The sequence below is a fragment of the Equus quagga genome, chromosome 6 (genome assembly GCF_021613505.1).
Source record: "Equus quagga isolate Etosha38 chromosome 6, UCLA_HA_Equagga_1.0, whole genome shotgun sequence".
In the NCBI taxonomy this organism is placed as follows: Eukaryota; Metazoa; Chordata; class Mammalia; order Perissodactyla; family Equidae; genus Equus; species Equus quagga.
The window spans coordinates 55,334,189-55,362,129 of record NC_060272.1 but is presented as its reverse complement, the minus strand read 5'-3'; the positions used below and the strand labels follow the sequence as shown (position 1 = coordinate 55,362,129).

Here is a 27,941-nt window from a genome sequence, read left to right as displayed (position 1 = left end):
TCAAAGCAACAGAACCAAAATAGCTTTACAGGTAAGTTCTACCAAATATTCAAGGAAAATTATGCCAATTTTTTACAAACTCATTCAGAGAATAGAAAAGAAGGAAACATGGCCCAACTAATTCATAAGGCTAGTATACTTGATAACAAAACTGGAGAAGGACAGTAAAAAGAGGGGGGGATTACAGGTCATTCTCACTTATGAACATAGATTTAAAATTCCTTTTAAAAACCCTAATTTAATCTTGTGTTTTATAAGCCACCATATTGGATTTATTCCAGGAATGCAAGGTTAGTTCAACATTACAAAAGTCTATTAATGTAATATATTCCATTAACAGGTTTAAACCAGAATAATAGTCATTTTAATAGCTACAGAATATCCATTCATGATTTAAAACTAAACAACAAATGAAAAATGAAGCTTTTAACAACTTGGAATAAAGGAGAACTTTCTTTTCTGGTTAAAGATTATCCACAGTGAACTCAGTGGCAAAACAGATCATTTTTTCAACCTTCCCAGAGTAATCCAGAGACAATCTTTCTTAATCCTGATATAATTACTCAGACTAGAATGTAACTGCTTTATATCACTTGCTTTATATCATGATTTACATTTCAAATTGTCATCTGGAAGCAAAAAAGATTGCTGCACGAAATCTACTAGCAGACCCTAAAAATGCAGTTTATGAATTCTTTCCTTTTGAAAAAGTAAAAGTCATCAGCTCTAACCTTGGTATTGCCCCCTATTTCTGGAATGCAAACTTAACTAGCTATCTGTCATGGATGATGATCTTTTCTGGGCCATGATTGTTAGGAGCTAGCCTTTCAGCTGACTTCAGCAAAACCTGTGTTTGAAATTTTCATTAAAAGGACCTGGGTAGACTTCCACATGTAATGTTAAAATGCATGCAATCGCTGATTTCCAGTGGAGGGGCTGCTGAGGCTGGAGGAACACATCATCACAGGGTAGATGGATATTGGTATTAAGTGTAAAGCCACAGCTCTAATTTCTCTTAATTTTTATACCTTGGGAAGCTTTTTTGCTGTTATCATTCATGGCCATGCTGACACCATTATTGTAAAGAGTCTGAGTAATTCAGCTCACTTCTTTAATGCTACCTCTATTTAATGTTTCCGAAGCAGAGAAGATTGGTTTAAAATGGGAATTTTCTGTCTGCGCTTTTGAGATCTAAGCAAAATGGGTGGTGATGTATTTTATTTTACCAGATAGATTTCAGCCCCAGATATTAAGAACAGGTGGCACATTTCACAATGGCCATATTTGTTGATGTTTTCTGTTATTGTTGTTGCTACTGTTGTTGTTTTTCCTTGAAGACAGTCTGCAGTTCAGAGACAGGGCAAGCCTAAGATACTCCAGGGGCTCGGTACTGCCACAGGGACCTGTGAGGTGGCTAAAGCCCTTCAGGGAAACTGTTGGTATCTCACCTGTCTCCCCAGGTCTTGGCTCCGGAGTAGGGAACAGGTGAAACCTGGGGATCTCCCGGAGGTTCTAGTTACAATGAGACTCCTAAAACGTGAGGTTCCAGACCAGCCTAGATGTATTAAAATAACTGGGACACTTCAGGGGAATGAGTGGATTTCCTCTGCCTCACACTTCTTCTGTGCTAGGCAAATGTGCCCACTTATTTGCAAAGCTTGTTCCAGAGCCGCCAAAAGATTCCGAGTGCAAAGTTCAGGGGCTTTTCTTCTCCCCCTGCCCTTACGTGTCTGAGTCGCCTCATCACAAAAATGTTAACTTGTGTTAACAAAGAAAAATCAGGGATACTGTAATCATTGAATTAGCGGCACGGAAGTTCTACAATTAATCAGGAGTTAAGTATCATAGGTGATGAAGGCCTTCTGGATTCACAATCGAGAAGGTTTTCCATTCTTAGACAGCTGTGGCTCATGGAGAGAGAAAATTTTCAGCTATGTTTTCTCTCTTCATTTATCTGCAGAACATGTTAGATCATTACAACTTCTCACCATTAGGATTCAGCTAAAAGCTCTCAAGACCCCAACACATATTCTTCTCCCATAATCATTAAGTCAAAAGCTGCTTCCCTAAACTGCAGTCAAGCAGGTCAGCGATGGTGGTAACATCTGGTTTAATGAGGCTAGAAGGAGCATGGTTTGACTCTCCAGGGGCTAAACTGAACGAGGCCCAGATCGCTTTGCATAAGCCACCTCCAAAGATGGCCACAGGATTTTGGTCAAAAGTCACCTATACAGGGTTTTCTAGCTATAAGCTCCAGTCAGGACTGGGTTATAAACCCTGCAAAGAAGGACAAATCTCTATTGGCCTTTGAGGCACAGTGCAAGACCCAGCTGTTCAATCAGGTTCTTGTTTGAAGTAAATGGGCCAACCTGGCTGGAAAGCATGTTAATATTTTAAATTTCTACATTAACAGCTGTACATGTGCCCAGAGGCTGGGGTGATGACCACCTCATATAATTGCAAAAACAACAGTAAGAATAAATAAATCCCAGCAAATTGGATTATCATTTGCGGTGGAATTGCCGGCAAAGGCAACAGAGAGAATATCACTGATATATATTCCCACTTCAGCAAGGCATTTGACACCCTCTCTTGTGAATTGCATGAATGGTGTTAATTCAAGTTGGCTGGCCCTGTGCTTTGAAAATTGGCTGAAGGAGGGCAACCAGCACAGCTTGGGTAGGGCTGAGCAGCAGACCTTTCTCTCTGAATATTAATCTCCGCTGCTACCTGCTCACATAAATTAAAAGTTACTCGACCTTGCCTGGTCTTAGTCTCTCTGTTTTTGCAAAGAGGATAATGACAGCACTTTCATGTAACTTGGTGCCCTTCACCATCCAAGCAGCCTCACATACGTAGTGGATATTCTTTAGTCTCACAATATCCCACTGGTGAGTACTGTTATCTTTATTTAACATACTAAGAAAGTGAAAAACAGAAAGCTGAAACAACCCTGCGAATTACACTATAAACAGAAGAAATCATCCGAAGAAGAAAAAATAGGTTTTAGAGGCTTCCAAACCACTTTTGCATCTGCTTTCCCCGTGTTCAGTATTCAATAAATTAATTGATGTATTGCTTTGCAAATGATAAATTATTCCTTATGAGACAGTTGTGAGGGAAAAGAGGAAAGAGCAGTAAAGTGGCTTGTTCAAGGTCACACAGTAAGTCAGCGATAGGACTAACCATGCTAACCCTTGAAATGCTAACCAGTGGCTGACTTTTTGCCTCTCTGCCGATGCCTGGCTATATGTCTTTCCATTAGAATGTTACCTTATCAGGATATAGTGCATCATAACTAGTAACTCCACTAAATTATACAAATGCCAAAAAGTATATCTTTTACTCAAGTCCCTCCCAGGCAGATATTCAAGTAAAGAAAATGTTCTCTGAAACCGTGTCTGATGAAACAGTTCTCCTCCCGCAACCCAGGAGGCCAAGGTCATGATCTCCTTCTCCTGCCGAGACGTTGGGCCGCCTGCCAGTGGCGTGCCTAGTGTAATTGGACTCTCAGAGAGGATCCTTTTTTAAACATCCTTCTTCTCTAAATGACAAAATTATTTTCAGTAATAATCATGAAATGAAACGAATAGTAATAATGGCCAAGGAAGAAATGCAGACAAGGACATTTTTCTTATATTGAATTTCACGTATAATTACGCCTGTAAAAAAAAAAATTAAAAATAGTACAATGAAAGGAAATAAATCACAACTATCTATTCAATAGTTTTTCTAAATCCCTCTAACAGTTTGAACTTTGATCCTTTGGTTGTAGTTAATACAGTATGTAAATAATTGTCCAGTAAATAAGCGAATTTTAATAAAGCCAAATGCAAAGATACAATTCAGGCAACTACTAATTGCACCACTGATGTAACATTTTCTTGATTTGTCCTAGTTTTAAAGCAAACAATTAATTTAAAAAGAATACATTTCAATTTTTGAAATATTAAAATTCAGTAAAAATATTTCACATGTAAACTAAAATTTACACTTACCAACCAAAAATAATATAACTCATGGTTCTCACAGCGTTTCCCTGTTTGTTTCAAGTTTTAAACATGAAACTTCTTTAAGACGTCCTGTGGAGTGAACTGACGCAGCTCAATGTCTAGTTCTTGTCTTTGCAGTAACTGTGCTGTCGTCGTCTCAAACCTACTGTAGAAATGTAGCAATGTATGCGGTGCTACAGGGTTGGAGACGCTGGGTCTAAAGGAAACTCGATTGATTCTAAATCCAAACAAATGTGTGTCGCTGAGTCCTTGCGTGGGGATGGGGGATGAGGAAGAGTTGGGAGTGGGAGCAGACTACGAAACTCATTTTCCAAACTAGTTTCCACATAGAATATGTTTGTTGAAGGATAAGTCATGAAAATGTGCTGATTAGAAAATAACATATAAATTATTTAAGCTGAACTGTAATAGCAACAATTGTTTAGATTTTAGGTCAACAAAGGGTTTTTATCAGGAAGGAGTATTTTGCCACTGATTTTGTTTAGAATTGCTGGTGCACAGTGATGATAAATGGATGGACCTTTTGTTAGTTTTATTATTATTAAATTTTGTACAATGGCACCTGCTTATTCCCTATACCGACAGACAGACCCCAGGGCCCTGCCCTGGGTACCCCACCACTGCCTGCAGACCTGGGTCCCCAAATCTGCATCTCAGTGGTTCCCTGGGTTTCCCAACCCCTCTGGGTCATTCTTGAAGTCTTACAATTATCGCTCCTGCTTCCCTTTGGAAATTTTGCATGGCTCCCAGAATTTGTGGATTTTTCCCTTTCTCTACAGCAGGGGAAATCCCAGTGTTAGGGGCCAGCCCAGGGGAACCTAGGAACATTCCAGCTCCAAGTGCCCGCTCTGTGGGGTTGCACTTTTCTCCCCCCACCCAGAGAGTCCAGAACCCCTGCCCTCCCCTCACCTGCACCCGAGAGATCTTGCTCAGATGTGTGCACACCGTGTGTGTCCTTTGGTCAGGCCCTTACTCGTACATTCAGAAAAAGGAATCCTTGCCAGAGCACACTGCCCTGGGAGGGTGGCAGGATGCCTTGTGTCTCAGGCACCCCCTTGAGGACCCAGACCTTTGAAAACACTTCTGCTTTCTCACCAGTCTTCCAGCGCTGACCCAGGCTCCCAGAGGATCGAGAGATATGACCCCAGGGTTCCTGGTCATGACCTCTGAGTGGGCAAGTCCAGCCAGGCCCGCGGGCTGTTTGGCTCTGGCGAACATTAGGATCTTAACAGCCGGGTCAGGGAACAGGGACCACGCTCCAGGCGTCTCTTGGCTGTAAATGAAGTCTGATCCCATCACGAGGAAGAGATTGCCTTTCTGCCTAGCAATGAGAATGGCATTTAAAATTCAATATCAGAAAAGATATTGACGAGATTAAGGGCCTGAAGGAATTGATTTATGAGGAGAGACCCAAGGAATTAAATATGTATAGCCTAGTGTAATGGGATATTAGGCTCGGAGCACAATTTCATTTCTGTGATCCAGTGTTCCTATTATCAGTCATCTGAATGGTGGAGTTCTCTCGGAGAGATGTTTCTCCCCCAGGGGTCACCATGCTGGAGGCTGAGAAGGAGGCACCAGGATTGATAAATGGGGCCACAGGCTGGGTTGCCCTCATACCTTGCCGTAAACTAAAGTGCAGTATCATCCCCAAGTGGAAGCAGATGACATTTTAAACTAGAATAGATCTTGAGTAGTCTTACCACCTCATGTGACAAGAAAATTCAAGCTAGTTCAATTCCATCTTTTTTTCCCCAAGGAGAAAATTGAATGTTGTAGGTACCAGGTGGAAAATGACTGTCCTTCCCCTGAGCTGGGCTTCTCTCCTTTGTCAGGAATACTGTTAGATGACTTTGCCTTTAGGCAAAGCCTGACTCTTAGGTTTTGATAATAGGCATTTGACTTTTTACATCTCAAACTGTCCCTAACAATCAGGGAGTGGCTCAGGATTCACAGTGTTAGATATAAAGCAGGCACAGGTAGATTTCATCAGCAGCAGGACCTAAAGCTGACCTTCCTAAGTGGTTCTGAAGTCAGTGAGAACCAAACAGGACTGAGGAGGGGGAGGGTCTGGAGATTACTGGGGAGAAAAGAAGCAGCAGGAAACTGTGCTTGGGTAGCGGGAGGGGGTTAATGGATGCATCCTCTTACCTTACAGCAGGACAAGGTGATGAGGATCTAGCAGAGCTTAGCACAGATGAGCTCAGATCGCAGGCTGAGATATATGGAGAAATCAGGTCGGAGACGAGATGCACAGACAGGGCATTGCCACGCAGACTAAATATTAAAACAGCTGCTGGCGCTGGTCCATCCAGACACAGTCATACCCACCATGGCCTTTGGTGGAAAATTCTCTTTGAAAGTCCCTGGACCTCATTTCCTTAGGGGATATTCTGCTGGCCTTAAAAGTATATCCCTCTGAGTAGGGCATCTGATTTATAGCAAAGTTACAGAGGTGGGGTAACATTTATTAAAACCGAATCAAAAGAGCAAAAAAACATTCAGTTTAAATTGATGACACTCCGTGGGTTCAGATATTTCCAGATTTTATGCATGAATATTCAGTGGCTCCTTTCTAATAAGTAGAACAAGTTCTGATTCAAAATGGATCCCCTGAGCCATTTAAACTGATCCCCAAAAGTCTCCTAGGGAAACCACACTGGTTGTAGCCATTATGAGAGTATTTTGTGCTTCCTAAATTAATCGTAGTATGTATATTAGCATACTTGTGACCCAGCATCTTAAGGACAGTGTCTCTTTCCTCTAAATCTGTATTATCTGGTCCAGCACTGTGCACATAGTAGATCAGTGTTGATTGAAGGAATGAATGAGTTATCGATTGATTGATTGAATGAATCAATATCAGCAGATTGTTTTAAAAGAACTGAACATAGAGCCAAGCACTGGGAAATCCTGAAACAAGGGGAAGAGGGATGGAGAAAAAATGTGTGTGTGTGTGTGTGCACGCGTGTGTGTGTGTATGTAGGTGTCAGTCACTGTCAGTATATATCTACCTGGTGTCATCAGTTTACCTGACTCACCGCCAAACTAAATTTAGAAAGAGTACACCTTGTCTACCATGGAAGATGCGGAATCAGTTCTGTTTAGGGGTCCTCTCAATTTTATGCTAACAACCACCTCCATCCCCCAGCGGCCCACCAGTCCTGCCCAAGATTCCTGAGTTATCACAGTTCTGTGAGTGTCAGCATATAATGAGATGTTGCTGGTTTATTTCATACTGAGTATTTGTGCTATAGCCTGTGAGTTTCATGGACTCTAACCTTATATAATCTGTTAGCTATATAAAAACTTCACCTTGGTAACAAAAATATAAAATTTAAGAAAAGAAGGCAAGGAAGGGGTTACAGTTTTTAAAGGAAAGTTAAATCCATCACACCACTCACAGAAGTATACACAAAAGCATGTCTCCAACAGCCTAGCTCTTAAGAGGAAATGGTGAATGCCTGGGTGGAAGTCATTGCTAGGAGGATTTTAAGTTTGGCATGTCCTGATTTCCACTTCAAATTGACAGTGCAGCGTGGTTGCCAGGGTGGAAACCACAGTTTGAAGCAGGAAAATTGAGTTGTGCCAGTGGTGGGTCTCTCCCAAAGAGCGTAGGCTTGGATACATGACTTAACCTCCGTGCGCCCATGATTCGCTCATCTGTAAAAATAAAAATGTGACCTCACTTATTCTGGGCTCCAAATAACATTTGTAATGCTCTTTGAATTTGCCAGAGAGAAAGACCTATTACACACTGAAGTCTGCATCCCCAAACAGCAATACAAATGATCCTATTAAATCAGTGGCCTGGAAATATCAAGATGTGTCAGGTACGGCATTTATTTACCTGTTATTGTCCGCCAGAGTGTTTGCACTTGATTGGCATATGGATAATTGTCTAATTGGAACATACTCAGTTGTAACCACCAAAAAATGTAATAGTGCATCTGTTTAATGCCACACTCTCCAATGTTAAATTAAAATTATGCTGCAGTCAGCCAATCCAACCGAGAGAGATGCTCCTGATTAAGTTCTAGCTGCCCGTGAACTTCTATAATTGAAGCACTTCGGTACTTAAAAATTCAAACTAGAAAGCATATTATACAGTCTCATAAATTTCAAGTGAGAAAGGACCAGAAAACTTATACCATCTAGTTGTGGACTATTTCGTTGTTTTTCTAGGACATCTAGTCAAATGAAGAATAGTAGTTTTGAATCACCGCTGTTTTGAGTACATAAATATTAGATTCACGAGTTTATGCTTTGTAAACAAAAGAAAGCACTAATTCTGAAGAATGCAGAAAACAGTCTAGGGGTATTGATTTAATTTTTCCTCTAGTTGTGGTTTTGTTCTTTTTTGTGATGGAATATGGGGAAGAAATTACATAATTATAAATTCATTGATTGGATTTCCTTAGCCTTTTAAGAAATATTCCTCTTTAGATTAAAAAGGATGTGTGAAACTGCCAGAGTAATGAATCAAAATGTCTTAAGTGGGCCTGCTGTTTTCCTGTGAAAGCTTCATATATCCACATGTCTAGAACATTAAATTACGTAGTGATAGATCCTCAGGTGGTTTTTGTTATTGTGGGTTTTTGGGCTTTGTTTGTGCTTGTGTGGCTTTTTGTTTTTTTGCTAGATCGTTGTTTAATCCCATAGAGGCGGGGAAACCAGAGCAAGCATTCATTCATCTCTTCACTCATTCATTCATTCAGCACCTACTATGTGTTAGAGATAACCTAATTATTGACCCTACTATTGGTGGATGTAGTCTATTTGGGGAGATATCTGTGAAGTGTACTATACCGTATCAAGTCCTTTGAAACATAGAAATTAGAACAACTACCTTTGCTTGAGTTGTTGGAGGAGGTCTCTACTGAGGAACACCCCAAGGCTGCTACATCTCGTTGTGCAGACTCTGCCCTAGACAAGTGAACCAGGCCACATGGGTGAGTGGGAAGGAAATCAAGCCCCGACTCCACTGCCTAGTCCCTAGTGAGAAGTTGTGTCTCCCTGGAGGATCAGGCCTTTTGCTAGTGTATAAAGTCATCATGTGGGTTGGTGTTGGCCTGAAAGCATTCTTTAAGTTGGCTTAAAAAATGAGTAGGAGGGCCAGTCCTGATGGTCTAGTGGTTGAAGTTTGGCGCTCTCACTGCTTTGGCAGCCCACGTTCGTTTCCCACTTTCGGAATCACACTGCCCGTCTGTCAGCTGTCATGCTATGGTGGTGGCTCACGTAGAAGAACTAGAAGGACTTACAGCTAGGATATACAACCACACACTGGGGCTTTGGGGAGAAAAAAAAGAGGAAGATTGGCAGCAGATGTTAGCTCAGAGCAAATCCTTCCCTACAAAAAAAAAAAAAAAATTATCTTCCTAAAAAGTCACTATATATATATAAATAGGAATCTTCCAGGCAGAATTCTGGGTAATGAACTTGTCATAGTCATGAAAGAACCTGGAATGTCTGGGGAAGGGCAAGAAGGTCAGTGGTTTGGATTTTCTCCAGTAGAGGTTGGGGAACCAACAGTATTTTTTAAGCATGGCAGCACTTTAATTCTTAGATGGTCAGTTCTCTCAGGAGTGTGGGGTGAATGACAGGGGGAACAAGCAGATTCAGAAGAGAGGAAATGGTTGCCTTAACCCTGACAGTGAAGAATACATGGAGAGAAGGCAGAAGAATAGGCAGACAGGTTGTGAGGGTGATGAAAGGACAGGGGTTAACTTCAAGGTTTTAACTCTGGAAACCAGGGAAATAGATTTAGGTGTATGGAGGGGGAGGGGTGATAACATGCACAGTTTGAAACACTGCAAGTTAAGCATCTAGTGGGTAGTAAGAATGAGGCAGAGGCTGTAAAGTCAGCTTTGTAAAGCATAAGCACATGTGATGTGTGGTTGACACCATGGGTGTGAATAGGATCACCTGGAGAGAGCATGTAGGAGAAGAACCTGGCATATTGGTTGGCAATTAGAAAAGCACTGGTGACTTTAGTGAGAACAGTGTGAGTGGGGGACTGTAGATGGAAGTCAAGCTGTGGGAGAACGAGGGTTAAAGAAGCATTAACGGAGATAGTGGTTTTCATCCCAAGTTGCACATTGGAATTATCTGTGAAGGTTTTTAAAATGATATCGTTGCCTAGATATTCTGAGTTAATTGGTGGTCTTTGGGGCCCAGGAATCAGTATTTTTTTTAAAAGTTCCCCAGATTTAAGAACCACTACCCTTGACTATTCTTTAGCTAGCAAGCATATAAGATGCTTAAAGTCGTAGGGAGTCGAGAAGTACAAATTTTTTATGGGATGAAGAATCTTTATATTATTAGACTGACAAATACTAGAAAGCTGGAAATGCTAAGTGTTAGGGTGGATGTGGGGCACAGTAACTCCTGTATACCAGGTGTGGATGCGTAACTGGTACAGCCATTCTGTAGAGCAGCTTTAGCAAATTAACTCCTAAGGCAATGCCCTGTGAGCCAGCAGTTCCACTGCTAGATGCACATGCCAGGGAAATTTTCCCACAGGTCCATTAGGGAACATGCACTAGCATGTTCCATTGCAGCCCAGCATCAGGTGAGGAGAATTGGAGATAATCTGAGTAGCCTTCACTGGGAGAGTGGATTAGGTATAATTGGGGGGATACACCCCACAGAATATTATGCAGCCGTCAGAAACAATAGATTAGATGTATACATATTAACATGGATGGATCTTAAAAACATAATGCTCAGTAAAAACGTAGTAAACAAGAAATATGACAATATCACTTACATAAAAGTGCATATTACAAAACAACAAGAATATGTATTTTGGAAAAACACATTCAAATAAGATAGAAACCATTGAAAGTGGTTGCATACTTATGAGAAAAGAAAGAAGTGGGGATGAAAGAGAAGACATTTTATTTTAAAAGTATGATTCCAGGGAAAAATGGGTTAGGCTGGAAGCTTAAATGAGAAGTGAAGTCAAGGGAAGGGTATATGTGTGTGTGTTAAGAGAAGGAAAAAGTGTTATAAATGTGTAGATGAAATGGCAGACTCCCATGGAGTTCTAACTTTCCCTCTTATTTATTCAGTGGCGATAATAGCAACTGAGAGTTGTGTCCAAGTGCTACTCCTGTCTTTATCTTTTTCCTAACCTTACTAAAATTCATTTGTTTTTTTTCTCATTTCTAAAGCAATGTGTAGGCCTTACAGACAAACCAGAAAAATCACAAGCAAAACTAAAAGAAAGATCCATTAACCCACTTACCCACAGACAAAATCCAGATCCTTTTCTAAGAATATGTTGCAAAATTCAATGAAAGTTTTTCATAAGCTGAACTTCTTATGCAAGGAACAGTATATCCTGAGCTTCTTCTATGTTCAGAGACATTTGTGCAACTTCATTTTTAATGGCTGCATAGTGTTCCATTGTACAGATGCACCATCATTAATGTAGCCAACCCCCCCTGCTGGACATCAGTTGTCTCTAAATTTTGCTACCTCAAGTGCTGTGGTGAGCACACATAAGCTACCTATCTTTGAAGACAAACTCCTGTCCTTCATCTGGCTTATTTTTAAAGGAGGTTTAAGGATTGGATTTGAAATTATCTAATGAGGTAAAAAATTCACTCAGTGTCATTGAACTCAGAGCACCAGGTGCCCTCAGGACTGTTCCGGGTCCAGTCATGAATGAGAATGAAGCAACAGGGTCATTCCCCACTGTTTGGAAAGAAGCATTTTAGGTGCTTGTCACTGTTCCAAAGTATAGTATGGGCTCCCTGGTTTCTGTACCTTAGTCGGTTGATGCACAATGAAATCACTAAGGTTAAGGGAGCCAAGGTGGAATGCATCACCTCATATGTGAGTATGACTTGGGCAGGTGGTGAAACAGGAGGCACTGAGGTTTTAGAAAATTGCACGTAAGTCACCATTTATGCTAGGGAACCAGAAAAGTTTCTTTTTTTTTTTTGGATGCACATCATAATGTAATTCGAATTCTGTGTAGATTCCATCATGTTCACCACTCAAAAACTAATCATAGTCCATCCCCTCACATGTGAGCCTATTCACCCCTTTTACCCTACCCCTCTTCCCCCGTGGTAACCACGATCCATTCTCCGTTGCTATGTGTTTGTTTGTCGTTGTTTTTATCTTCTACTTGTGAGTGAGATCATACGGTATTTGACTTTCTCCCTCCGACTTATTTCACTCAGCATAATACCCTCAAGGTCCATCCATGTTGTCACAAATGGCTGGATTTCATCATTTCTTATGGCTGAGTAGTATTCCATTGTGTATAAATACCACATCTTCTTTATCCATTCTTCCCTTCATGGGCACCTAGGTTGCTTCCAAGTCTTGGCTATTATGAATAATGCTGCAATGAACATAGGGGTGCAAGAATCTTTATGCCTTTGCGTTTTCAAGTTCTTTGGATAAATACCCAGGAGTGGGATAGCTGGATCATATGGTAGATCTATTCTTAATTTTCTGAGGACACTCCATACTGCTTTCCATAGTGGCTGCACCAGTTTGCACTCACACCAGTAGTGTACAAGGCTTCCCATCTCTCCATGTCCACTCCAACATTTGTTGTTTCCTGTCTTGTTAATTATAGCCATTCTGACTGGAGTGAGGTGATACCTCATTGTAATTTTGATTTGCATTTCCCTGATAGCTAACGATGTTGAGCATCTTTTCATATACCTGTTGGCCATCTGTATATTGAGAAGGTTCTTAAATTTATATCCAGGGCCAGAGTAGGGAACAGAACAAGCAAGCCCAAGGGAAGCACAGGGTGTTTTTCTGAGTACTTCCTACCCTCCAACATACCCTAAAACTCGTGGTTTTGAAGATTTAATTTAATCCTGCCAGTTGGTAGGTTTAAGCATCAGAAATCTAGTGCCAGTGTCTCTTTAGGCCTGGGTAGTTAAGAACTGGCCAGGCAGCCCTGCAGCCAGCTTGTCAAGGCCCTGGAGAAGCAGCCTCGATGCTGGAGACAGTACCCTCGTGGCAGGCGTGCACAGACATTTTCATATCACTAGAGCAGTATTGCTTATGCACGGTGGCAGAGGAAATGCACTTCTGTGTTTTCAAACCAGTCCTTTGTGGTCAAGAAGCTTTGAAGACGCATAGCTGTCTCCAGGCCTTTTCTGAAGTTTTGAATGCGTTCTCCAGCCTGTGTATAGAGTAACATATAAGCATGTTCCAAATAATGAGTGCTGGGCAGCACAGTGCTTTTGGCAGACCAGGTAAGCCCCTCCCTGAGTTACAGTTGATAGGGCGAGGAAAGCTCAAGGCTTACCGAAATCCCTTCAGTGGCCCTGCTTCAAAACAGCAGTGTGTAGGCCATAGCTTAGTGTTTTGACAGCTTATATCAGCAGTTTTCTCGGCTGATATATTGATTGCAGTTCGACCCTCAGTCCTGCTGATCTAATAAAACATCACCGTCATAACAGAGAAAGTAAAAGGATCTTCTGTGGTCCCAGCCACTTGGTGAAGTAGCTTGGCAGAGCTACAGAAGGCTAGCTCTACTGTCAGATGTAAAATGAAGTAACCTTGGACAAGCGGACTATTTATATTTTTTTTATCATTTAATTTCTTTATCAATATGTTTTGGCTTATTAACACTGTTCTACATATTTTTACAACTCTGCGTTTTTTCAAAGGAATATAATGGTACCTTCACAAATACTAAAACAGTTTTGTGGCATCATTATCACAAACAGCCTAATAATGTGGCATTAACAATACTTGTTACGCTCACTGCGGGGGGAAATAACACACAAAAAAGTGAACTGAAGTCTGGATTATGCTTTAAGACATAAAAATCCTCTCGGCGTGTTTTTGAATGGGGCATTTTGAATATCTGACAATCACCTGGCCTTCAGTCCTACTTATGCAAAATGAACTTTAATTTCACAGCAATTGCTGAGCATCCAGGAGGAGTTAAACAACAAAAAGTCAGAACTGGAGCAAGCCAAGGAGGAGCAGTCCCACACGCAGGCATTACTTAAAGTCCTCCAAGAACAGGTGAGTGACACAGCAGCTCTGATCACCAGTCGGTTCCGACGCTGACGCACCTCTCTCGTGCCTGGCGCGCGCACACGTTGCTGAAGTTCATCTGCAGCACGATCAGCCTGTGCCCTGCCCAACCTCCTAGCAGCTTTGCTATGTGGAATTTACACTCTCATTCCCAGCACCTCTGTTCTGACTCTTGTTCCTGTTTAGACCTGACCCCAAGCCCCGCCAGGAATGTGTGAAAGTTTCTTCCCGAAGACAAATGAATTTTGATACCCAGTTCTAAAATATTGGTAATGCAGATATATTAGATATATTTCGAAGCAAGCAGCTACTTTCCTCTTAAGTCTAATAGTGAGGAAAATGGGTTTAGCATAACCCATGGTACTCCTGCAGACACAGGAATAGAAAGACTGGTTCATAGCAACATTAAACAAATACCTTCGCCTTGCATCAGGCCACTTATCTAACCACGGCGAGCAACAAACCTTGTGTATGAAGTTTGTAAATCTGATCGTTTTATCCTGGCTTTCTTCGATACTTAAATGCGGCTTGACACTGATAAGTGGATTTGGAAGTATTGTCTTACAGTGGGGTGAGACAGATTGCTGGCAGCAGAGTGAAATCTAAGCCTGGTATCCACAGGGAAGGCTCTTGAAATGCTTTCCTATTTCTGGCCTTCACACACTGCCAATGACGTCATCAGTGGTAATTGGGAGGAAAAAAATCACACATAGTAACCCTAACCCTTGGTGGGTAATCAAATTTAGGTTGTTTTAAATTTTTCACTCACAGCAGTTTATGAGAAGATTATTTGTACAATATAAATAACTTCGAAAGTGATCTTTTTAAAAACATGAAGTTAAGAGAGTATGACCTCAGCTGTGACTCAGCCACTTTACAAGTGATTTCCATTTTTTAATGGTGTGGCATCAAGAAACTGTATTTTTAGTTACTTTCCCCTAAAAGTATAAGTGATTTGTGAGGGAAAAATGAAGATGTTGGATAGTTGCTAAATTTTTATAACTTTGGAGGAAGATGCTTTATAAAATTAATCATTATCTTTATGTGATTAATATAGATGCAGTAACTTAGACTGAGGCTGAATCTCTGTGATTTTGGATAAGTTAGATTGAACGGAAAAATACTGTTGACTAAATTTACCATGACCTACTGTCCAAGAGACCTAAAGTCACTGTTTTTTCTTCCTTTACATTATTAAAAGATTCCCAGCAAAGTGAAACTGATTCAGTCCAGCTTTCCTCCTGATCAAGTAGACACAGCTCTGAGCTTTGCTGTTTTATGCTCTGTCTCTGTCTCCTTGATTTACTGGGACAGGGAAAGGTGAATTTCTCTTTTCTCCAAATGACTCAAATCCTTTATTTTGATTTGAAGTCCAAACTGCAGTCATAAAAACAGGTTCTAAGTTTTGCAGAAAGAATTGATAAATTCTTGTTATGGCGTGCGTTTTTAAGGAGCACAGCACACACACAGGCGATGGTGAAGCATCACACTTCACTCTCCATTCAATAAAAAATAAATAAATCGGGAATGTAAAGAAGATTCAGAACAACTAAAATTATTAAAGACCTAGGAAATATGACTGAAGAGGAAGCATTTTTAAATCTGCTGTACTGATTTAAACTGGATGGCTCCTTTCAAGCAAAGGCACTGAGATTCCACAAATCTAAGAGGGCCCACAGCAGCCAAGTGCATTTGGTTGCTATCACCAGCACCAGGTGGTTTTCCTGAGAGCCCCTCACCTGGTGCCTCTGTCATCCTTGCAGATGGGCGCATGTGATGGACACGCTCCCTCCATCTCCCTGCAGCCACCCACACACAGATACACACTTAAAAACACACCCTACCTCCACGAGCATTGCCTTATGAAGCTTTCTTTGGATTGTGTAGAGTAATCTACATGTATAAACAGCTTTTCAGTGCCTGCATAGATAGGGCCTAAACAGAAGGCCTCACTCCTGGAGATTCTGACTGTATGGGCCTAGAGTCTTGCTATTACACACACACACACAGGAAAAGCTCTATGCTTCTCTGAAGACTTGGAATTTTGCATGTCAAAGTGACTGCCACTTGATGAGGATCCTGAAAAGAAAGAACAGGTCCTGAGGGCAGACCCTTACCATCACTAGGCCCCACCCCTTCCAAGGAACGCAGGGTCATTCCCTCAGCTCTCCAGAGGTTCCCAGCCCTCCCTGCTTGCTCAGATTCAGTTTCTCTAGGTCCCTCCAGTTCCCACTGGTTCCTGCCTTTCATCGCCTTTTCAAAGGTGATAGCTTCCTACATGTGGAGCTTGTTCACAAGCCCAGGTATCATCAGACAAGATGTTCAACCCCTTCTTGTGGAGGTGAGGAGCAGCTCGAGGAGAGAACAGGGAGCAGACCAGTGAGGGCAAAAGCGGAGGCTGGCCTGCAGCGTCAGCTGTGAGGAGTGGCCTGGGGTAGTTCTGGCAGCAGAGGGCAGGGGGAGTAAGGATACCGGTGGACAGGGAGTGAGAGGAGAGCACGTGAGTAGCGTACAGAGAGAGGGCAGAGCAAAAGGACAGCATGGAGTCGTCGAAAGATGGAATTTATTTAAAAGGGAGAAGCAGAGCAACGGGCATGTTCCTGCTAATAAATATGTAAAGGTGGAACAGGCTTTAACAAAATAGTCCTTTACTTCTGCTGAAAAATAAAATTCCCAGCTAACCCCACTCTAACTCACGGAAGCACGAGTCACAGGACCTACACTGGGATGAGCAGAGAGGGCTGATGGAGAGGAAGACGATGAGGAGCACTTACCATAGGAAAACCTTAAGATGGGAAAACGTAGAGGGTTTTTGTTTTTTTTTTTTTAAAGATTGGCACCTGAGCTAACAACTGTTGCCAATCTTTTTTTTTGTTTTTCTGCTTTTTCTCCTCAAATCTCCCCAGTACGTAGTTGTATATATTAGTTGTGGGTCCTGCTAGTTGTGGGATGTGGGACACCACCTCACTGTGGCCTGATGAGCAGTGCCATGTCTGCACCAAGGATCCAAACCAGCGAAACCCTGGTCACTGAAGCGGAGCACACGAACTTAACCACTCGGCCACGGGGCCGACCCACTAGAGGGTTTTTTGAGTCCTTTTGTGCCCTCTGATATTATTCCTCTCTCTGAGGTGCACTTTTTCTTTTCATATATATCCCATAGTGCCCATGCTCCCTTGTATTTGTTATGTGTAGAAACATCACTGAGGTAGCCCTGACGAACAGTGGGCAGAATGTTCATTTTCTTAAGTGGGAGTGATGTGGAAATGAGCAAAGTGCCTTTGGTCCATAATCGGCTGCCCCATGCTCACCTTATTCATGCCACCATTCTTTCGGCAAAGCCTCTCTCTTGGCATGAAGAGTGTAAGGCTTTCTTTCTGAGAGTTTGATACTGCCTTCAAAAGACTAAAGAAGCTTTTGTTTTAATACATACAAGTAGCCAGAAAGAACCAATGCTCTGAATCAAACACATTGGTGGCATATGCACATTTATTTTCTTTGAAACTTTAAGCATTTATTTCCCACCATGAATACTTTATTTTAGGCGTAAAACAAAGGCATACAGAAGATGCTGCTTCCTGAGTGTAATAAGCCAGGAAGAAATACTAGCAGATAGCTGCCGGGCCTGCTCACTCTGTGCCCTTGCTCTCTGCCTCCAAATGTTTGCTTTGAGCCAGGCTGGGATAAAATGCCAATTAAAAGTTTCCAGAAATTTCCTGATTACTGATTACTCCTAAGCCTTCTGAGAGAGTAGAGAGAGTAGTGTTTTCAATGTTCATTGCTAAAAATCTCCTTTGAGAAATAGCTTTTCTTCTAATGCCTCAGTGACCAAGGAGATCTTTCCAATTCTTCCTGTGAGAAAAGAAGCAAATGATCTTTTTGTAGGCCTGCAGAAACAGTGTCAGTCGTTCAAATGTGTTCTCAAGGAGGACATGCACAGTAGCACTGCGGCATATTAAAACAACCAAAAATACATCATTCACGAATAACCGTTAGTGTAACATCATTTAGCTGGTGGCAACTTGCAAACACTGCTGGGTTTAAATTAATAGCAATGCAATGAGGAAATGAAATCATTTATTATTCTTAAGAGCCAATTTTATACATTTTTATGCCTATGGAACTGCTTTCTAATCTTATTATTTAGAAAATAATGACCAAGACCCATTTTTGCCAGCCATCAAGTTTCATAAAATATTGGTCTCAAACTGGTTTCAGTAAGACTCATTAGAATTATGTGCTCCATCTATTTCTTCTCGTTGGAATTTTTATAAAGTGCAACCTCAGAGAAACCAAAGTTAACAGGATGATGTACACAACATATGTGCTTACTTATTCATTTGGATTTCTTTTGTTTTTTTTCTTAAAATTTCCAGTTAAAAGGTACCAAGGAATTGGTCGAGACCAATGGCCACAGCCATGAGGACACAAATGTAGGTACCACTAACCTGGTATTTATTCTTCTTGCTTGATGTTGGTTGAATGCCCACAGGAATGTGGGCATTCTATTTATAACACAAAGGAAATCAGAAGCCCTGCCTCTCAGTGGCTTATAAAGATTACTGTGTATGGTTTAGCAATAAAATATGGTAGACGGGCACCGCTATTGTTGGCTTGGTTACCAAATGTCAGTGTAGAAGTACTTGAACTAATCTCTACTGCAAAAATTCTAATCTTAGCGAATTTGTTTGAACCGTTTATATTTTCAAAATTACAGACTAATGATGTGTTAGGGCAAATGGAATGAGACCCAACAGGGTAATAAGTTGTGTATTACATTTAAATTTATTAAGTTTGCCTGTCAGTGAAAACGATAATGAAATGACCGATATGCTGAAGAGGTTTCAGAGCAAATCCCTTCTCCCAGCAAAGCCCTTGAAAGTGTACCTCTCTTCTGCTTCTGACCCAGAACAGTAGCATGATGCATCTGTCTTCTTGATATAGAACATAATGGTACAAGATCCCAGACAGCACCCTGACTTCATCTCTTACTGTTCCTCGAATTGCCCCAAATTAGTGAAGTACTCGCTTTGCCTTGGAAGTTCTTTAGTCTCAGATGGAATATTATACCATGTAGATCATTGTCTCTCCATATGTTTAATGGTTTTGTTTTTGTCTTTTTCTAAATCTCCCTGATATCTGTATGCATTTGATTATCCTCATCACAGAAAATGCTTACTAAGCAGTTCTTTTCACATAACAGAATCAGACATGGTAATGAATGCCTGATTAAGCTAAAGCTAGGAGAAATTATACATTTCATGTTCACTCTTGTTTTAATTATATGCAGCAGAGAGCCTGACATTCAGAGTGCCAAAAAATACCTCTTATTAATTACTGTTCCTACCAAACCAGATATTTAACATATGGATGCTTATTGAGAACCTACTGTGTACATGGAGTTCTGCTAAGTGCTGGGGAAGGAGATGGTTACAAAGAAATATAAGGCTTGCTGTCTGTCCTCAAAGACCTTATGACCGAGTTGAGAAATTAAGGAACACATGGGCGATACACAAGATGTAAATGTGCAGGAAGGCGAGGCTGCTGTGATGTGGTGTAATTTGAAATCTGGACTTTGCTGCTTATTAATTGTGTCAACTTGACAAGTCACTTAACCCCTCTAAGCTTTGTTTTTCTCATTTGTAAAATGGATGACAAAACCTACCTAAAAAACTTATTGTGATGTTGTAATGAGCTAAGGCACGTGAAAACCTTAAGGTGTTGTCGTTCTGGTTTGTTTGTGTTGGATAATCAAGACTGGCCTCCTGGACCTGTGGGATTTGGGTTTGGCTTTGAAGAACAGACAGTGAGATTGAGAAAGTAGGAAGCTAGAGGAGGAAACCATTCATACAGAACTCTCCATAGACAGTATTGTGACCTAAGTAGAGTTTGTCTTCCCACTCCAATATTTCATTACCCCATCCTTACCCTAAGCCCCTTTCCAGGGTCCTGTCTTCTAGAGACACATTGCTGCCACGTTCTCAACCAAAACTTGCATATGCCCTCTCCTCAGAGTCAGAGTCCCCGCTGCGCCTTCCGAGGAAGCTGCATCTAATCCAATAAACCAAAGTGGCAGTATGCCTCAATTTCCTGGTCTGTAAAATGAGGATGATATTACCTACCGTTCCTTCCTTAAGGCTTATTGTGAGAAGCAAATGAGATAACGGATGTGGAAGCGCTTTGTAATTGCGAGGTTCTATCTGAGTAAGATGTTGTTGTGATTGAATTAAGTTAGATGATACGTGTAAAGGTCGGCCTAACACAATATCTATCCTGCAGGCTCCTTTTTTTGAGGAATGTCAACAGCATTTAATATTAAATGGGAAAAGTGAAAGGAGATCATCTTTGAGGTCTTTTGTCCTTTCTAGAGGAAAGTTTCTAGATTTTAAAAATACCTCTCTAGAATCCACCATGTGGACTTTGTAGTCAACCCAAAGAAATGACAGTGGAGAGATGGGTTCAAGGCAAATAGGAGGAGGGGCAGCACGATGACTTGGTGGGTGAGAGACTTAAGGAACGAGAGAGCCCAGTAGAACATTCCTGTCACAGCTGGTGGCCTCCTCTCTCGCTGAGCAGAGGGCCAGGCTAGATTTTACCATCACTGCCTGTTTTTTCAGGGGTTTCCCAGTAGGTGGATCATTCAAGTCTCCTTCTCTTTCCTGTCTGTAGTGTTGCCTCCTTTGGGCAGTTTCCCGAGCACCTCCACTAGGGTTATGTGAAAGAAAAGAAACAAAAATCAGTTATTTTGGCCACACATTTGGAGCGCTAGCAAAACATCTTGTGGAGTTATTTTTAAACGTCTGAAATGAAGTCTACGTGTCATCTCAAGTGTCCACCAGCCCTGCAGTGGTCAAAGGAGATGAGGCTTTCAAAGCAGATTGAGGGGGTTTGAATCCCTTCTGATAACTGAATAGCCATCTGAGCGGAGCCACTTATTTGACCTTTTTTTTTTTTTTTTTTAAAGATTTTATTTTTTCCTTTTTCTCCCCAAAGCCCCCCGGTACATAGTTGTGTATTCTTCGTTGTGGGTCCTTCTAGTTGTGGCATGTGGGACGCCGCCTCAGCGTGGTCTGATGAGCAGTGCCATGTCCGTGCCCAGGATTCGAACCAACGAAACACTGGGCCGCCTGCAGCGGAGTGTGCGAACTTAACCACTCGGCCACGGGGCCGACCCCACTTATTTGACCTTTTTGACCTTCACCTTCCTCATCCTTGAATGTGCTAAATGAAACCACGTACATAAACACCTGGCCCAGAGTATGTACCCAACAAGTATCCGTTCCTTCTCCATGCAGCAGTATCAATAGTATTTAATATGCTAGGCAGTAGTTTAACAGGATGAATTTTAATGCAGATCAGAGGTTTAAAGCCTCTGGCCCAGAAGTTACTGACTGAGACCTATAGATTTTGTGTGTGTGTAATTATTCACATGTGGAGGCTGGAATTTAATATTATTATCATTTATTAATAATAATTATACAGTGGACTGGTGGCTTAGCTGGATATGAGAGTTGACAATTACTTTTTAAAAACAAATATATTACTATAAAAGTAAAAAGAATAAGATTGTGTGAAACTGGAAAATTACAGAAAAGAATATAGAGGTAAAGAAAAATAACTTAGTATGTCATTACCACTATTCATATTTTATTTTAGTTCTTTCCAGTCGTGTGGATGTCTATGACCAGGGGGAAAAATCCATAAATAAATGAATATATAAATCTTATCATATTGTCTTCAGTTTTGTATGTTTTTGATTTCTCATTATATCATAAGTATTTTTCTTGTCACCACATGTTCCTCAAAAACATGATTCTTAATGGCTGTATAATGTAGATATGAAATAATTTAACCACACGCCTATGTGTTAGGCATTTAACTTCCCATTTTTTAACTATTATAAATAATGCTGCAATTAACATGCTCATAAATCTTGTTCTGCGTCTCTCATATTTATATCTGGTGGATTCTCTGTATTAATAGCTGTGTCACACAGTCTGGCAGGGAGCTTCAGACTTGCAGAATTGTTTGGCATTCAGCATGTTAGTGTGGCAAATGCATGCTTATGGTATCCGTTAGTCGTCCTGAGGGAACCCACGAAAAGCTATGTCTTGTCTTGCAACTTCCTAACTCTTTTGCCTTAGTCTCAAGAGTTGTCTAGCTTATAGGATGCTAGCCACACCTAGATTTGGTCTGTTACTATTACTTTTCTATTGTTTTTACCTTTTATTAAATAGCAGTAGTATCTGACCAACACCTTGTCTTGTATTCTTGAGGCCCCAAACAAAGGCACCCTTACAAAGCCCACCTTTGTCCCCATATCACAAAATCTGCGAGCACATGACCTTGAGAAAAGTTTTTGAAGGCCAACCTAAAACCATTAGAACCAGAAACTGAGATCACCTGCAAAGGCCTTGTTCTCCAAGAGGATTGCACTTACTAATTTTCAATAGGTTTTTCTTTGTATTTGAAACTGGGTATATTAATGACAGCAGGGCAGTCCAACCTTTTAAGTGTACCCAAGTTTAAAATTAGCCTTTATCCCAGTTCCTTTAGAGATTTCAGTTATTCCAGATGCAATTTTCTTTCCTAAAAAGCAAGGCTATGATTTTTCCTTTGATCTCCATCTCTGAGCTGTCTCCTACTCCCTAGGACTGCTGAATAACTAGCCTGATCTCTGGTAATTATGCATTACAGATATCGAAATCTTAAATTAAAAAAAGATAATCTGTCCTCATCTAGCATCTTTTTGATGACCTTCCTCCCTCCCAGAGGTATCACCACCTCTGATCCTTACACGCGTATGTTTGGTGAGAAAGTGGACGGAAAGGAGAGAATGAGAGAAATGTAGGAAGAAGTCGGAGGAGTCAAATGAAGTGGCAGCTAAAGCCTGTAATGTATGGAACAATTTGGTCTAAAAGTTTTCCATGCATTTTCTCTCCTCCCCTTCCTGTTTCTGCTGTAGGATACTGCTACCGCACACCCTCATTTGCACAATTCACACTCACACACTGGAGTTAGAGAAATCATTTGCAATCTGTAAAGAGGTTTAATTTGTGATACTGAAGATTATCACTGTCAGGTAGAACACCTTCCCCACTCAACAATAAAACAAAAACACAAAAGAGGAAAGACTTTTCAGCTTTGCACATCGCCTCTGTAAGAAAATAAATCCTCAGAGTTGTCTTTAAATCTGTCAGAGTAAAGACGTTAGGAGAGTATGGAAGAGATACGGTGTGAAGAACATTCTCCAAGTTTAGTCCACTGCTGCCGAAGCTGTTGTTAACCATGTATTTTAATGAGGTATATGGCGGAACCTCTGTAGGTGCCAAGTCCTTTGGCTAGTTTCAGAATGTGGCTTTCATCCTTTAGGCAGGTGAGCGTGAGAGATAAGAATGCATGCTGATGTATTAAACAAGGCAAGGAGGAAAAAGACAAACCCCACAGGAAGGTGGGACCATATTCCCAAAGGCACAGACAACTCAGGTTCTATCCTTTCCTCCCATGACAACTTGCTGCCTGCTCTTGGGGGCCCTGATCTTGAACTGGAAGAGGAGTACACAAGACAGTAACACCTCAACATGAGGATTCGCACCTCCTGCACCCCACCCCACGGACTCTATCAGAGGGAACATGAGCACCCAACCCAACAGGCATGAGCCTAGCAGAAACTGGGGTGAGAGACTGTAGATGTCAGAGGCCTTCCAGCCCCTGCGTGTCTTTCTTCTCACAATCTCCCGCTGCCCTTGGCCTGTGCAGAGTCCCTCAGTTTGTGTTCCAACACAGCCTGCCATCCCTTTTTTACTCAGTAAGTCAACAGTATTCATTGAGGGAGACAGCAGAGTGTAGGGGTTCAGAACAGATCTGGGCGCCAAGCAGACTGGTTTCAACTTGGCTCCACCACTTTCTGTCTGGGTGACCCTGAGCGATGCACTGAACCCCTGAACCACCATTTTTTTCACTTCTAAAATGAAGGTAATAATTGCACCTACCTCACAGGGTTATTGTGAGCATTGCTTAGCAGCGTTGATGTGATTGGTGCGTGTTAGCTGGTGTTATTACTCCAGCCTTCCACATGCCCGGTGCTGTGCTAGGTTCTGGAGATCCGTTGGTGAGTAATGCAGACGTGGTTCCTGCCCCACCTGGAACTGACTCCCTTCATCATGCCCTGCCCTTAGCAAAGCTTGTCTTCTGTTTCATTCCATCAGGACTCACTCTCTGCCTTCAGGTCAATATCACAGTGGAATAATGGGCTTGAGGTAACTTATTTGTGTGTTTCCAGCAACTCTCTGGAGATAAGACCTTTACTTAGAAGGATTGGCTCTATGCAGAGGAGCCTGGTGGGAGTGCAGCATGATGCATGGGTATATAGGGAGCTTTAAGACCCCTGGAAATCTCGCCACTTTGTCTTCCTTCAGGGAGAGATGGACCCACATCTGTAGATGCTTGAGGTCACCCTTGCTCTATAGATGTCTGAAATCAAGAAAGTGGACTTTTCATGGACTAATATTTCCTTCACCCTGTAATATATGACTCTGCTCACATATTAAATGCTCACACCTGGAATTTGGCTTTTTCCTTATGTTGCAGCTCCTGTAACATCATTGCCTTTCTCCTACTGATGCTTCCTTCCCCACCTCTACCCCGACTCCATCCTCCACATCCTCCTCCCCCAGACAGGTGCCTTCTTCCAGCTACTTTACCACGTTTTCTGCTGTGAAGTCCATAATTCCATCTGAAAAAGTCCACTCACATCCCAACCCAGCACCCTTGAAAAGGATTGATGACGGGAAGAGACCCTGTTAATACACCTGCTTTCCAGCACATGCAGAGCTCCGAGGAAGGATTAGAGCAGGAACTGCTGTCAGAAATAGGCAGGAGCTGGCTTCATGGTTAGTTCTTTAGTTTCCAGTAAATACTCAAGAGAAGTTTCCTTACCAGGTGCCTCACTATCAACCGACGATGTGTGTTTCCACAGCTGGAGCGTGGGACAACAGTTTGTCCTTTTTGTCAGGACAGGAGTTGGCGGAACCTGCTTGGCCACTGGTGGATTTGGAACATGTAAACAGGATTAGTGCGTGTTTAATAACGCTGACAGGTTGGGTTTAGAGAAGTGAAAATACCTTCTTCCCCCAGGCCACGTTAAAGAAAGTCAGGCAGAGGAGACGTAAATTCAGCTCTGTGTGAGATGGTCTGACGTGGGCATGGATACCTACACAGCTAAAACCAAGATCTGAAACAAAAGTTTTCCATTTTGGAGACCAAATAGACTTCCCCAAAAAGGTTAATGATAATCCTACCTGATGTAGAAGAAAATGCAATTGTTTAAAATGGAAGATTTTATAGATCCAATATACGTACATATAAATGCCCTTATCTGAAGAGCACCATATTATTTTTGTGGAAAATTTGGAAAATGCATAAAAATATAAAGAAAAAAATCACCATCTGCAATCTCACTCAGACATTATTATCTCCTCCCCCTCTTTGTGTTTCCTCCATCTTGGTCTATGTGCACATATATACATTTTTACCAAACTTACAGCATATCACATGGGCAGTTTTGCAACCTACATTTTTTTCCTTATAAATCATGAGCATTTCCCCATGTTCTTAAATGTTTTCTTAATATGACTTAATAACTGCCTAATACTTCATGCCACAGATGTGCTCTAGTTTATTTAATCAGTCCCTGCTGTGGGACTTCAAAATATTATTTGTTTTTGCTGCCATGGATAGCATGCCATGAATATTCTTCAACAATGTATTAGTTAATTCATCCACCATTTAAGCACTTTTTAAATGGGGAAGCTTTTCCGCTTGCTTGGGATTTAGGGATAGAGGGAGATCCGGTGATTCTTTAAAAAGATTAAAACTAAGCCCTGACATGGTAAGTGATGAAATACACAGCCAATAATAATGTCTAGATGCTACCACATAGAGAAGATACTGAGTTCCCCAACAGGAGAGGGAAACAGCTCCCAAGAATATTTGCATTCTGAAGAGAGAGGCAAACTGTGTATACTTCATGAATAACTTAGAAGGATACTGAGACTTGTTATTTGGAGTTTTGCACTGTGGACTGGAGGTCAGTCTTCTGGGTGGTCAAGGGATTGTAGAGCCTGTTCTCTGTGTGGACCCCAGACCACGGCTCATGGACCCAGGCTGCCACTACCCAAATGCGGTGTGTCTACCCTCTTGAGAGAGTATATGAGATTGAGAAGAGTGCTCAATTGAAAGAACAAAATGGGTTCTAACCCCAAACAAAATATTAAGCTTTTATTTCTAATATGGCCAAGAAGATACACGTAAGCTCCAAACTATCACCAAGAGGTGCAGACATAAGCATGCAGACATGACTTGAGTGCGAGCAATCTCATCTTGAAGTCGAATAAACCTAGAGGGGGCCCAATCCCAGTATACCTGCCTCCCATGAGAAACAGCTTAGCACTGCCTGATATGCTGATCAAAAACGAACAGGAGAAAAGTTTAGGAGCATTTATGAACAAAGCCAGGCACCCAAAAGGTAGACGGAAGCAGAAGTTTGTTCTAGTGTCTCTTGGAGACAGCAGCGGAGAGTGAAGGGCCTCCTTTCCTCAAGCAACTTCAGTTCCTGCTAACCTATCAGGATCAGTGATCTAGAAAGAACGAGGAACAAGGATCCACCAGTAGGTGAACTTCCCTTCTTCTAAGTTCTGTATGTTACTCAGGAGTCATAGGGCTTCCTAGATGTTTATTGTTGTTGTTTTTAGAATATTACATGTTTTACGGTGATTTCCACACTCCTAGTTTCTGCTAACCACACATGAGACCAGGAAGGCTACTGGCGTGAAATGTGCCAGCCAGGGCTGGGGCTAGCATCGGTCACCTCTCCGTCTGTGACTCTGGTCTTCCTCAAGGACTCCCTGCTCAGCGCTCCTAGCTCTCCTGGGAGAGTTGTGTATTGCTGCAAAGGGCTGTCATTCTCTTTTTGCACACACTGCTCATCTCCAGACCTCATCCGTCACATTGCCACATAACTCACTAGACTGTGGCACTTCTTTGAGGAAATGCATAGGACGATGACCAGGAAGAAAAGTAGGTGGAAAGGTGGAAAGAAGAAGAAAGGGGGAGGACACAGGAAAGACCACAACCAGAAGTTTCCCAAAGTTTCATCCCTTTCTGCAGCCCACCAGCACTTCTAAATCAGCGCTAGCAGGCAGAAGAGCAGGGGCTTTCACTGTCCCATACAGCCTGCTTACGCTAGTAGGGAAACCTGCCTTCACCAAAGAGGTGTCTGTGGTTGCACGAATATCCACACTTAATGGAAACGTCATCCAAAAATAAATTTGATGCAAAAATCTCGGATGTTAATCTGCAAATAATGCATTGGTGGGCTTCCTAAGGGAGACTACACCGATTAGAGTTGGAAATAAATATGTTCAAATTCCCCACAATAAGGTGAAATGTCTTCTAATCTTTCAACCTCAAAATTCTTTCTAGCTCTGATGGGGACGCCTCTCTCTGTTCCCTCCCTGCCCTCTCTCGAGCCTGTTGGTGGGAATCATCCCCAGCTGTGGGTTCACTGCCTGCCAGCTCAGCTTCAGCTCCCCGCTTCCTGGCCTGCCCAGAGGGACACCCAGTCCCACTGCTCGCCCAGGCAGCAGACATCCTGTTGGTAGCACCTGTAACAGGGCATTGGAGTCAAACCTCCAAGAAGGTTGCGGCTTTAAAATCAAACCTCACACTTGCAGATTTAAATCGAACTTAGCGTGTCACAAAATTCCAGAACTTCAGCAAACCACCCCGCCGTGTGAATCCCCGCCGTGTGCTCCTAGTTCGGGCAGAGCAGAAGTTGAACCGGGAAGGAAGAGGCATTCGATGGTCAGGTTCCTTATAGAAAGACTGTGGGGCTTTCCTGAA

At 41.9% G+C, this 27,941-nt stretch overlaps 1 protein-coding gene across 10 annotated transcripts in view; it reads left to right on the top strand.

Moving 5' to 3' along the window:
• The window catches only part of ENOX1 (ecto-NOX disulfide-thiol exchanger 1), a 535,380-nt gene that overhangs the window by 464,238 nt on the left and 43,201 nt on the right, over window positions 1–27,941 (top strand). For all 10 annotated transcript variants that reach the window (XM_046663943.1, XM_046663938.1, XM_046663939.1 and 7 more), the window contains 2 exons: window positions 13,920–14,027; window positions 18,416–18,472. In XM_046663943.1, the coding sequence (XP_046519899.1) occupies window positions 13,920–14,027; window positions 18,416–18,472 (165 nt within the window). The remainder of the gene's footprint in view (window positions 1–13,919; window positions 14,028–18,415; window positions 18,473–27,941) is intronic.